This window comes from Tupaia chinensis, unplaced genomic scaffold, assembly GCF_000334495.1.
Source record: "Tupaia chinensis unplaced genomic scaffold, TupChi_1.0 Scaffold144255_1, whole genome shotgun sequence".
Classification (NCBI taxonomy): Eukaryota; Metazoa; Chordata; class Mammalia; order Scandentia; family Tupaiidae; genus Tupaia; species Tupaia belangeri.
Window position 1 is genome coordinate 685,777 of NW_006204113.1, and position 12,654 is coordinate 698,430.

The 12,654-nt window shown below is 41.4% G+C and overlaps 1 protein-coding gene across 1 annotated transcript in view; it reads left to right on the plus strand.

Moving 5' to 3' along the window:
• The window catches only part of BTRC (beta-transducin repeat containing E3 ubiquitin protein ligase), a 236,702-nt gene that overhangs the window by 139,748 nt on the left and 84,300 nt on the right, over positions 1-12,654 (plus strand). Inside the window, exon 4 of the mRNA XM_006166317.2 lies at positions 5,968-6,057. Within this exon, the coding sequence (XP_006166379.1) occupies positions 5,968-6,057 (90 nt within the window). The remainder of the gene's footprint in view (positions 1-5,967; positions 6,058-12,654) is intronic.

The window sequence follows — 12,654 nt, forward strand, 5'->3', positions numbered from 1 at the left end:
CTTCTTTAGAGCCTTTATGTTGCTTATTCCCCCAAGCAGGTCATCTCAGGGTCATTTTTAAATTTCTTTTTCTCTTACTATGGGTCCCATTTATCTGCCTCTTCTCATATCCAGTAACTCTTGATTGGATAGTGGACATCATAAGTGATATTTGCAGAAATGCTGAGTTCTTTGATGACTGAGATCCAGCTGCAGTGATGTGCAGTGCCGTGTCACTGTACCCTACGTGGGAGGCTGTGCTTAATGCCTATTCCAGCCTAAAAAGCCGAGCACAGTGGTGTGTGCCTGTAACACCAGCAATTGGGTGAGGAGAGGTTTGCTGAGGTAGGAGGATCACGGGCTTGAAACTGGCCTGGGCAACATATCAAGGCTGTCTTTAAAAAGCTGCATGTGGTAGCACATACCCGCAGTCCCAGCTGGAAAACTGAGGCTGGATGATCAGAATATGGCAAGACTTTGTCTTAATTTAAAAGAAAAAATTATTGATTGATTACTGTGACCTTGTAGAGGCTCGGTTTGACACTTGTTACAGTCAGGTGTGTTTTGGTTTTTGCCTTTAGTCCTAAGGCTGATTCTTTAGTCGTAACACATCCTCTTTAGTCTCAACACATGGTTTTTATAAATTTCAGTGGGAAGCCTCTGATACTTATTAAGCCCCTCTAACTTGGTAGGAATCAAATTCTAAACTCTGTCTACCCTCATAAGCAGCAGCTAGAATGTCTGTTCAGGTCTTTCAGCCTTCCAGCTGTTGTTTTCCATTGGAATCCTTTGGGTCTTCCCTTCATGTGTGCAGTTTAGGGGTTAGCTATGGATTCAGGATTCCTTTTTTTTTTTACATTTGATTATTTCATGCATGAGAGAGACACGTAGGTGTGTGTGTGAGAGAGAGAAAGAGAAAGAGAGGAGAGAGAGAGAGAGATTGAGAGAGGGGCACCTTCAGTAGAGTCTCATCTGTAGTCCCCTTCCCACAGTCCTCCAGCTTCTCAGGATCGAGTTCATGTGCAAACATTGTTTTTAGGTTTCAGGTCAACTTGGGATCCAAACCCACAAGCATCCATGTGGCTTCCAGTACTGTAGTTCAGCATGCTGCCACCTATGCTACTGAGGCTGGGCCTTGAGGAAAATTCATATGCATTTTTTTTTTTTGAGAGGTTTTCACTATAGGGCATGTGCGCTTGCCAGACAGACAGAGACCGAGAAATAGAAAGCGAGAAATCATCCCCCAGGGGGGATGGCCACACCACAATCCCTTCTCCTCCATTCTCCTCTCATGATCTTGGGCATGCACGCACACGCGCCCGGCGTGAGTTTTAAGCCACCGGATCCGGGATACGAACCGCTGTCCACTACATGGGAGTCCAGCGACATAGCCATTACGCCAACTGCTGGTCCCCCGTATCCATTTTTAGAAGCTTCCACCTTCCTCCATGACTTTCTTTCGATTTTGGGATTTCTCCATCGCCATCCACTGTGGCCATCCCGAACTCTGTCCTCTGATACATTAAGACAATAGACAATGACTTTCTAATTGAATTCTACTCACTGTGGAAAAAAGCTTATCATCACACATCTCACCTAGTGTAGTTCTCTCCTTTCAAAAACACTGTGCTCCTCCTCTAGTTTCTGCCTTCTTAGGTTGATTTCCAGTGCCTCGGTGTCATTTTAAAGTGTCTTCCCATGGTTTATAATTGTCTTCTGCAGGAGGGTTAATCTAATGCAAAGTTTTCTGTATTAAAACCAGAACTCTTTGATTAAGTATTGTTTTACTCAGTAAATACTAATTACTTCATGAATGTCTTTTTGAAACATAGCATTTTTTTAAAATTGTGTGGTGTGTGCATGAATAGCAAATGTTTGTGTCATTACAAAAGAATTGGTGAGGCTGGCTCTCTGACCTGGTGATTAAGGCAGTCAGATTCCACATGGCCAATCATGTGGTTTGAGTCCCAGACCCAGTGGCTAGAAACACATGGGCACATGTACATGCATGCCAAAAATCCCAAATGGAGGAAAAGATAGTGGAGAAGGAATTGCAACATGACCATTCCCCATGGGGATGCTTTCTTCTCTCCCTCTCTGTTTTTCCAAACTTCTATAACCAGGACTCTAACCCTGGTCAGCCATTATGGGATCCTGTTTCGTCTGTGTAGCATTTAGCTGCTGTGCTACAGGGCTGGCCCTCATCCCCACCTCTCTGCCCTCCCCCGCCCCCTGCCCTGTGACTTTGTTTAATTCAGCTATCATCACTGGTCTTTTTTCTTTTCTTTTTTTTTTTTCCCCCAGAAGGCACATGTACTTGCCAGAGAGAGGAGAGGGAGAATATACCCCCTATTATTGCAGGCCCTTCTCTGTTATTCATTCTGCTCCATCAAGATTTGGGGTGTACATGCACACATACCCAGTATGTTTTTCAGGTTGCTGGGGTGAGGATTGCTTGCCCTGATTTTTAAAACATATGTTTTTAAATAATTTCAACTTAATTATGTAAAAATAAGCCAGTTATGTAGATACGATTTTTAAAAATTTGACTTTTTTAAAAGGTAAACTTTTGGGACCAACAGATAGCATAATAGGTTATGTTGCTGGACTCCCATGTAATCAACCATGGTTTGAGTCTCACGTCATTTGAAACTCACACTGAGTGCATATGCGTACGTGCCCAAAATCCCAAGAGGAGAATGGAGGAGAAAGGGATTGTGATGTGGTCATTCCCCTGGCTGTGTGGGGGTAGTAATTTCTCACTTTCTGTCTCTCTGGTGAGTATACATGCCCTATAGTAAAAATCTCTATGAAAAGAAAAGGTAAACTTTTAAATATTGATAGGGAACTATTTAGTTCTGCTATTTTTTTCTCCATCTTCAATTTTATGTTTATCGTTCTCTTTCAAAATAATAATAGTTGACAAAAAATTCTATATTTGAAATATCCATGTGTCTATGCTCATAGAATTTTTTTTTAAAGTCTGCTATAGGGTATATGCACTTGCCAGAGAGAGAAGGAAAGTGAGAGGACACCCTCTCCCCAAGGGGGATGGCCATGCCACAATCCTTTCTCCTCCACTCTCTTCTTGGGACTTTAGGTATGCATACCCAGCCTTGTGTGTGTGTGTGTGCGCGCCATATATCACTTGAGCTTTGTTGGAGAGAGTCAGAGAAAGGGAAAGTGAGAAACCACTACCTGGGAGGATGGCCACACCACAATCCCTTCTCTTTCTGGGATTTTGGGCAATCACACACACGTGTCCAGTGTGATTTCAAGCCATTGAGTCTGGGACAAGAACCACAGTCAGCCATGTGGGAGTTGGATGTCTTAACCATCACACCACTGCTGACCCCCATAACTCTTACAGAAGAATTCCAATTAATAAATATAGATAGACTGAAAGAAAGAAAAAAAATTGACCTAATATTAGAACACCACATTAACAGTTTCCATAACCAAGAGCCACCAATGGATGCTAAAATTAGCAGGCAAAATTTGAAGTAGATGCAGAATATTTGTGGTCCCAAAGTATTTCCTCTGATATATTTAATATTTCATACGGGAAAATAGTGTCCAGTGGGGAATCTTGGCAGACATGTCGCTAGCCATGTGACCAAGGCCAGCATCACCAGATACTCACCGCCATGCTTCCCGATTGAGGTGTGCAGAAGAGCATGTAGCTTCTCTAGTATGTTTCCCCAATAACAGCCTCAGTCTGACCATGGTAATGCAGCAGAAAAACCCAAATTGGGACAGTTTATAGATTAACTGAGCGGTATTCCTCAGAAGTATTAGAGTTATGAAAGACAAGGAAAGATTAAGAAATTGCCGTAGATTAGAGGAAACTAAGGAGATATGACAAATAAATGCAGTGTGGGATCCTGGATTAAATCCTGAACAGGAAAAGGACACTAGTGGGAAAACTGGTGAAACTCAAATAAGTTCTGTACTTTGTAAAGTTCCAAATTAACGTTTTAGTTTTGATAAGTGTTCTGTGGTTACTTTGTCATACATTAACATGGGCAATGCTAGGGGCAGATAAACAGGTACTCGTTAATTGTTTTTATAGCTGCTCTGTAAATCTAAAATTAAAAATTATCTTGTAATCGGGAACCAGCAGTTAGCGTAATGGCTATGTCACTGGACTCCCACGTAGTCGACCGCAGTTCGCGTCCCGGACCTGGTGGCTTAAAACCCACTCCGGGCGCATGTGCGTGCGTGCCCAAGATCCCAAGAGGAGAATGGAGGAGAAGGGATTGTGGCGTGGCCATCCCCTCTGAGGGGTGATTTCTCGCTTTCTGTCTCTCTGTCTCTCTCTGTCTGTCTAGCAAGCACACGCACCCTATAGTGAAAAACCTCTCAAAAAAAAAATTATCTTGTAATGTTAAAAAAGTGGACATCAGTGTGTTAAGATTTTCCTCCTTTTCCACTGATATAAATTCTAACACAGATATTTATATCAGTGGTTCTCAAAGAGTGTTCCCCAACAGCAGTATTTATGCCAACTGAGGACTAGTTAAAAATGCAAATTTTCGGGACCAGTAGGTGGCATAATGGTTACGTCACTGGACTCCCACAAAGTTGACTGTGGTTTGAGTTCTGGACGTGACAGCTTAAAACTCACACCCAAAATCCCACGAGGAGAGTGGAGAAGGGATTGTAGCATGGCCATCCCCTCGAGGGGTGATTTCTCACTTTCTCTTTCTCTGTCTCTAGCAAGTGTACCTTATGGCAAAAACCTGAAAACAATATGCAACCAGTATTTTTAAAACCTATTTCCTATTCTGTTTTAGTTTATATTCTGAACAGGCTACCAACTATACTTGAGATATGCATATGGTTATTATTTTTTTAGAGGTTTTCGTATAGGATGCGTGTGCTTGCCAGAAAGACAGAGAGAGAGAGAGAGAGAGAGAGAGAGAGAGAGACAAAAAGCAAGAAATTACCCCCCAGGGAGGATGGCCATACCGCGACCCCTTCTCCATTCTCCTCTCGGGATCTTGGGCATGCACACACCCACGCCTGGCATGAGTTTTAAGCCACCAGGTTCAGGACTCTAACGACGGTCAACCACATGGGAGTCCAGCAATATAGCCATTATGGCAACTGCAGGTCCCTGGATATGTTTTTAAAATATGGATAAATGTTGATTTATCTTTTTTTATATTCTGCTGTCAATTTTGGTTAATCCTTTTCTTTTTAGAGCAAAATAATCAAAGTTATGTACTTGTACTGTGATTCTTTTAAAATATTCCAAGATTACTTTTAGAATCATTTTCTCTCTTTCTCTTTTTGTTTTGTGTTTTTGTTTGTTTGTTTGTTTTGTTTTACTATAGGACACATGTATTTAGAGAGAAAGTGAGAAATCACACACACCCGGGGGCAGGGGTTGGGCATGCCACAACCCCTTCTCCATTCTCCCAGGATCTTGGACATGCATGCACACGTGCCCAGCATGATTTGTGGGCCACCAGGTCCAGGACTTGAACCACACTGTTGGCCATGTGGGACCTAGTATCTTAACTTTCACTTTACCTGCTGGCCAAAAGAATCATTTTCTAATGGATAGCTTGCAAAATACTTCATCCATTTTTCTGAATAAGAAACATATCCTCTCACTTTTGTCAAGCCTCAATGGTTTGGAAAGTTTAGAAAAATAGCAAAAATAGCCCTTTTCTTAGAAGAGTAACTACTATTGTAAACAGAACTAAGTTCTCACAGTTTGCATTTTTTAAATACTACGTTCCGGTGCCTCCACCTTCCAGACATACATGAGGCCACTGCTGCTCATGCACTCACTCATGGGCATGGCAGAGGCTGTTGTGGGCTCTCTCTGCCTCCCTTCTTGATGTTGTCCTTCAGCTCCCAGAGTCTGGAATTTACAGATAGAACCTATTCGTGTGTTCATTTGGGGAAATATAGCAGAACTGTATATGGCAGTATTTCGATGTCTAAAAACCTGTTTTCAAAAATTTCTCTTTACAGACTTACAACAGCTGTGCCAGACTCTGCTTAAACCAAGAAACAGTATGTCTAGCAAGCACTGCTATGAAGCCTGAGAATTGTGTGGCCAAAGTAAGTCATTACATATCAGTGTATGTTATATCACGTTGTAACAGTGCGTATCTCTAGGGATCTTTCCTCCTTATCGCTCTTACAGACTGTTACAGGGTTATACACTTAAGGAAAGAATACAAGCAGACATTATTTTGTCTAGGGGAGATTGCAACTTAGAGTCTCCAGTTCTTCAGTTGCAACAAATCTTTGATTATATATTCAGGTCACACCTTAGACTGGTTCACATTTGTTGCTTGACACTAGTTATAGATGATTACAGGCGAGTAAGATTTGTATAAGAGAATGTGCAATTAATTTTTGTTTGTTCATGGTTTTTTAAATTTAATTAAATAAATAATCCATCATTGCAAAGATTATACTACAGAAAATCCAATTATTATATCACTATTATTATTTTTATTTATTTATTTATTTTTTGGAGAGATTTTCACTATAGGGCGCATGCGCTCGCTAGACAGACAGAGAGAGACATAGAGACAGAAAGCGAGAAATCACCCCCCAGGGGGGATGGTCATGCCACAATCCCTTCTCCTCCATTCTCCTCTCAGGATCTTGGGCACACACACACACGCGCCCGGCGTGAGTTTTAAGCCACCAGGTCTGGGATGCGAACCGCGGTCGACTACGTGGGAGTCCAGTGACATAGCCATTACACTAACTGCTGGTTCCCTCTATTATTATTTTTTTAAGTGACTAATGTTGAGAATATTTCTTTTGGTGATCTTGGTCTGAGTGAACAAGTATGTTTAGTTATGTATGTGAGCTACTGCTTTTCTCATGTATAAATATATGTCATGTCAGGACCAGCAGTTAGCGTAACGGCTATGTCGCTGGACTCCTATGTAGTCAGCCGCGGTTCGCGTCCCGGACCTGGTGGCTTAAAGCTCACACCGGGCACGTGTGCGTGCATGCCCAAGATCCCGAGAGAAGAATGGAGGAGAAGGGATTGCAGCGTGGCCATCGCCCCTGGAGGGTGATTTCTTGCTTTCTGTCTCTCTGTCTCTGTCTGTCTGGCGAGCGCACGCACCCTATAGCAAAAAAAAAACAGAAACAAAAACAAACAAACAAAAAAACCTCTCCAAAAAAAGTAAAATAAAATAAATATATGTCATGTCTACAGTCTAGATAAAAAGTAATCTTAAATATTAGAGAGCTGAGGTATTCTATGTTAACCACGATTCATATTTTCTAACCATTTAAGTACTTAAGAACTTTGACTTAAATTCAGGTGTTGGCCATTTTGATTATTACAGTGGTAAATAATATTCAATATGGGCTTTATTTCAAGACTTCACTTAAGTATTAGCTTTGTAACCATTCAGGCATCTGTCACTGTTCAACATTTCCAACTGTATTTTAATTTAACCTATTGTACTATATACTTGACCTTCTTATTAAGGCCAAGACTGGTATCATTTAAATGTTAAGGTTTGGATAATGGTTTGTCCTCCCAAAAGTTCATATTTTTTAATTTGGATGTCTCCCGGAAATTCATGTTGGGACTTAATTTCATCATAAAGGTGTTAAGTGAAAACTTCATCCCTTTGTGCTGTCCCAAGGTAGAGCCTTGGATGTGACAAGGTCATTATTCCCAGCTCTGCTGGGAATAAGCAGAGGTAATGAGAGACAAATTTAGGGACAGCTGCTCTACTCAAGGTCCTGCCCTTTGCTGTGTTGTAGCCTCACCAGAGCCTGGCCGTGGACCTCAGACTTCCAAACCACAAGCTGAATAAGCCCCCATTTCTTTATAAATCAGCCAGTCTTGGGTACTTCTGTTAGCAATGTAATAATGGACTAAGACATGTAGTGTCTCTCCATCCTTTGCTACAAAGCCCAAGCATGTTAGTCTATTTCTTTTCTTTAAAAAAAAAAAAAAAAAAAAAAAAAAAGGAATGGTGGTGTGGTGGTTAAGGCACTAGATTCCCTCATGACTGATTACAGTTTGAGTCCCAGACCCAACAGCTTGAACTTAACACCAGGCACATGTGTATGCATGCCTACAATCCCAAGAGGAGAACAGAGGATAAGGGATTGTGGCCTGGCCATCCCCCGGAGGTAGGATGATTTCTCACTCCATCTCTGTCTCTCCAGCAAGCACACATGCCCTATAGCAATAATCACTCTGGGGGGGGGGGAGACAGAAATTTTAAAAAAAGGGGGAATGAATTATTTATTTAATTTTATTTGTTATTATCATTTATTTTTTAATTTGACCAAAGAGAGACAGAAAGAGAAATGGAAAGTGGGAAAACAAGCTTCTAGGTCTGGAACTCAAACCACAGAAGGACACGTGTGAGTCCAGTGCCTTAACCACAATGCCACCAACTAGCCCTGATCTATTTCCTTTTGTACTGTTGTAACAAAAATACCATGAACTGGAAGACTTAGAAGCAGTAGTAATTGGGACCAGCAGTTGGTGTAATGGCTATGTCGCTGGACTCCCATGTAGTTGACTGTGGTTTGAGTCTTGGACTCAGTGGCTTAAACTCATGCCGGGCATGTGTGCATGCATGCCCAAAATCCCAAGAGGAGAATGGATGAGAAGGGATTGCGGCGTGGCCATCCCCCCAGGGGGTGATTTCTCACTTTCTGTCTCTCTGTCTCTGTCTTTCTGGTGAGTGCACATGCCCTACAGTTGAAAGAAGGAAGGAAGGAAGAAAGGAAGGAAGGAGGGAAAGAAGCAGCAGTAGTAATTTATTTTGTACAGTTGTAGACACTGGGAAGTCCAAGCTGAGGGCACTACCAGACCCAGTGTTGATGAAGATCATAAGTTGGCGCCTTTTTGCTGCACCCTCACGTGAAGGATGGGACTACCCAGCAATGTATAGAACAGAACCATTGGAGTGATCCGTATGAGGAAATATCCAAATTTATTTAAAATTATAGTTTAAAACTTCAGTTAAGTGTCTTTTAAATACACATCTTAATCATTTGCTACAAAACATGTTATAAATTATATGTTTATATTCAGTCATTTAGTCATGCCTACATGTGTTGATTGCTCCTGTTTTATATTCAGCATTTATGTGTGGAGGCAGGGGTGTAATTATTGAGCCTTTAAGAATAACCTCCTTGGGAACCAGCAGTTAGCGTAATGGCTATGTCGCTGGACTCCCATGTAGTCGACCGCGGTTCGCGTCTTGGACCCGGTGGCTTAAATCTCACACTGGGCGCGTGTGCGTGCGTGCCCAAGATCCCGAGAGGAGAATGGAGGAGAAGGGATTGCGGCGTGACCATCCCCCCTGGGGGGTGATTTCTTGCTTTCTGTCTCTATGTCTCTCTCTGTCTGGCGAGCGCACGCGCCCTATAGCGAAAACCTCTCAAAAAAAAAAAAAGAATAATCTCCTTTTTGGCTATCCTACACTTAGTTTCATCACAAGTGGGTGATTTCTGGCTAAACAAGGTAAAATCTTAGCATGAACACCAGTCCAAGGGCAGGGTGATGATTTTAATGAGCTTCATTGAGAGCTGGCCAAGTGAGCATCTGTTCCTTTTATTTTCTCCATTCTTTGTAAGCCAGTGTCTCTAAGCTACATGGTTGTATTGATGTGTGTCTATATGATGTGGGGTTTGTTTTGGATTTTTTTCTCCCACCCTCTACTGCATGGTTAGAAATCTTCTGGCATCTGGCATGGTGGAGTAATTTCTCCCATGCTCTTGGGTAAGGAAACAAGCTTGTTCATTGTTGCTCATCAGCTGTTTCCTTTGCTCCCAGACGGAGAACTTCTAATCCCATTTTTGCATATTTTGTGTTCTGACACCTAAATCCTTTTATCATCTCCTTAAATACTATTATTTAATAAAGATTTCTGTCATTTCCTGTTGAAATGCAGGTAACTCCTGGCTCCTCCTGTCTTCCAGCTCATTGGTTCACATGTGAACCAGTCAGATCAATGGCAAATAAAAACATGTAGCTGGAAAATTTCCTTTATTGCAGTAACCTCTAGGTAGATAGCAGTAGCACAGGAATAGTGAAAGAATTTTCTCTTCGTTTACCTGAGTGATGTGCATCTCATGATTCCATGCTGCTTCTGTTGGCTTCATTTATTGTTTGACCTTTGCAAGCCATGACTTGCCATTGCTTCTGTAGGTCTGCCAGCTTATCTCTGTTTCTTTTCGCCCTTAACTGAATAGTTTCATCTGCTACAGTGATATGACTGCAGTGTTTTTTAACTTGAAACAAGTGGCGATTGTTGAGTCAAACCGTGCTCCAATGCGGCCTGAATGTCCAACCACCTCCATGTGAGAACAACTGTGGTATAGCACCATCACCCATTGTTTCCCTCTAGTTCAGAGTGACTGAACTCTGATAGTGTCTTTGATTTGGGTGCCGAAAACTCATTATTGCAGACTGTTGAGGCGAGTTTTACAGAAGACAGTACTATCACTTAATTTTTTTTTATGTTTAGACCCTGTAGGACGTGACTCTTCTTTGCCAGAAATACCATAGTCTTACAGAAAGGGTACCCACTAGTCCTCCCCGTAATACACAAAAACCAAGCTGTAAGGCAAACTATGGCCTCCCTCAGTTGTCTTTTTTTTTTTTTTTTTTTGACAGAAGCCTAAGAAAAAATTTAAAAATAAAAATAGAAGAGTCATTTGATCAGTATTAACTTGATCCAGGTAGTATCTGAATACATGAAATGTCTTCTTTTCCCCCCCAAAAAAGCCTTTCTCCTAATTTATAGGCCTGTGGTTCATGAGGTTTGTACTTGGAACGTGACTGTCAACTTAGTCCTTTTTTCTTGGAGATTTTTTGCTATAGGTCGTGTGCCCTCAGTGGAGAGTATAGGAAGCGAGAAATCACCTCATGGGGGGATGGTCACACCCTTCTCCTCCATTCTTCTCATGGGATCTTGGACACACACATGCGGCATGAATTTTAAGCCACCGGGTCTGGGACTTGATCTGTGGGAGTCCAGTGACGTAACCATTACGCCATCTGCTGGTCTCCAACTTAGTCTTTAAATCCAGATCACTTGTACCTCATTGTCAACTTTCATAATGTTTTTTAATTGTTAAAGAAAACTAACTGGAAAGCTGAAGAACATTCCATTTTTTTATGCTATGCTATGTTTTGATTGACTTTTGAAATATTACTGAAAATATTATTTATATGCTTTTCTCTAACTTACCCCTACCCAGACTCCTATATGTATGTACACAGTCATATACAGTTAAAATTGAGTTGTTTGAATACATCTACCTAAATTCCTGGCCCAGATAGAAATTCTGTTCTTTTGTGTTTCGAAAATAAACCCCAAACCCTTTCAGTAGTCCTTTGCAAATGGTTCTGTGTTTGAGTTCTTGTCTGTTGTTGTTTTACTTGAGACTAATAATCTGCTTGAAACTGACTGAGACAGAAAAATGTGATGCTCCTTTCCACTCACTCCAGATTTTGATAGAAGACTTGTTTTATTTATTTCCAAAATTATATCCGCAGGAAACAAGCTGTTTAAATTCAGATTATGCTGAAGCAAAATGGTCCTGGTATGAGAAGCAACGTGCTGTTTTACGAGCACAGAGTCCCTTTTCTCATAACTGATTGATAGTAAATATTTTCCCGAAGAATTATTGCCAACCATGAACAGTGCAACTGTTTCACTTTTTTTCCGTGCTCCTTGCTGTACCAGCCATTGTCGGTAATTAAGATCTACAATTCACAATGCAGACGTTTGCACTTCCTCTGGGTCTGCGCTATTTATAAGGCATTTCAGCTGTTCAGAGTTTCTTCTGAGTTTTAAACTACATGTTAACAGGCTTCTTTAATATACTGTTCCACAAGTAGCACGTCAGATGGTCCATTCTCTGCACAGGCGCCTCAGTCAGGTCTAAACTTGAGCTTTGTGGAGAATGTTTAGCATTTAACCATATCTTTGAGGTCAGTATAGTCAAGAAGACTCTAGAGTGTAATATGTTACATATTAGAAAGGCAGGAATGAAATTCAGAAGTAACCATTTTTTCTTCCATCTTTGAATGTTCTTTCGCCTTTAACTTATTAATTGGAATAGCGAGGCTCTGGGAAATACACTGGAATAGCGAGGCTCCAGGAAACCCACAGTGAAGTAAGTTTGTCAAGGTTACTTTTAATTATGAAGAGAAAGAAGGCCCCATTCTCTTACAGACAAGAGTTTGTATGTTTGTAAGAATGTGAGAATACACATGCATGATGTTTGCGAACACAGACGTGGGGCACCAAAATGAATCAGCAGATTGACTGCACATTTGTTGTGTAATCAACTTCAGGAACCCTAAGTAGCATATGCTATTGGTGAAGAAAGTGTAAACAGGAATCCTGGCCTGTGTTAAAATTGGGAAAATTCAACCATTTTTGAACCAAGAAGAGTGTTAATTTAAAAAAATTTTCTAAATCTAGACCCACGCCCAGAATCTCTATGAATTACACTCCAGAATAGAGAAACTGCTTGTGTGGGCTCCTTGCAACCAGCACTCGCCATTAAACATACAATAGGAAGAAACAAGAAACTGGAAACCGTCAACAAAACGTATTGAAAACTTGGCCAGAGTGGAGATCAGCCTGAGGCCCAGCCACATCGGGTGTGCACAGGGGCCATGGCGTCTTCCAGTAGAGC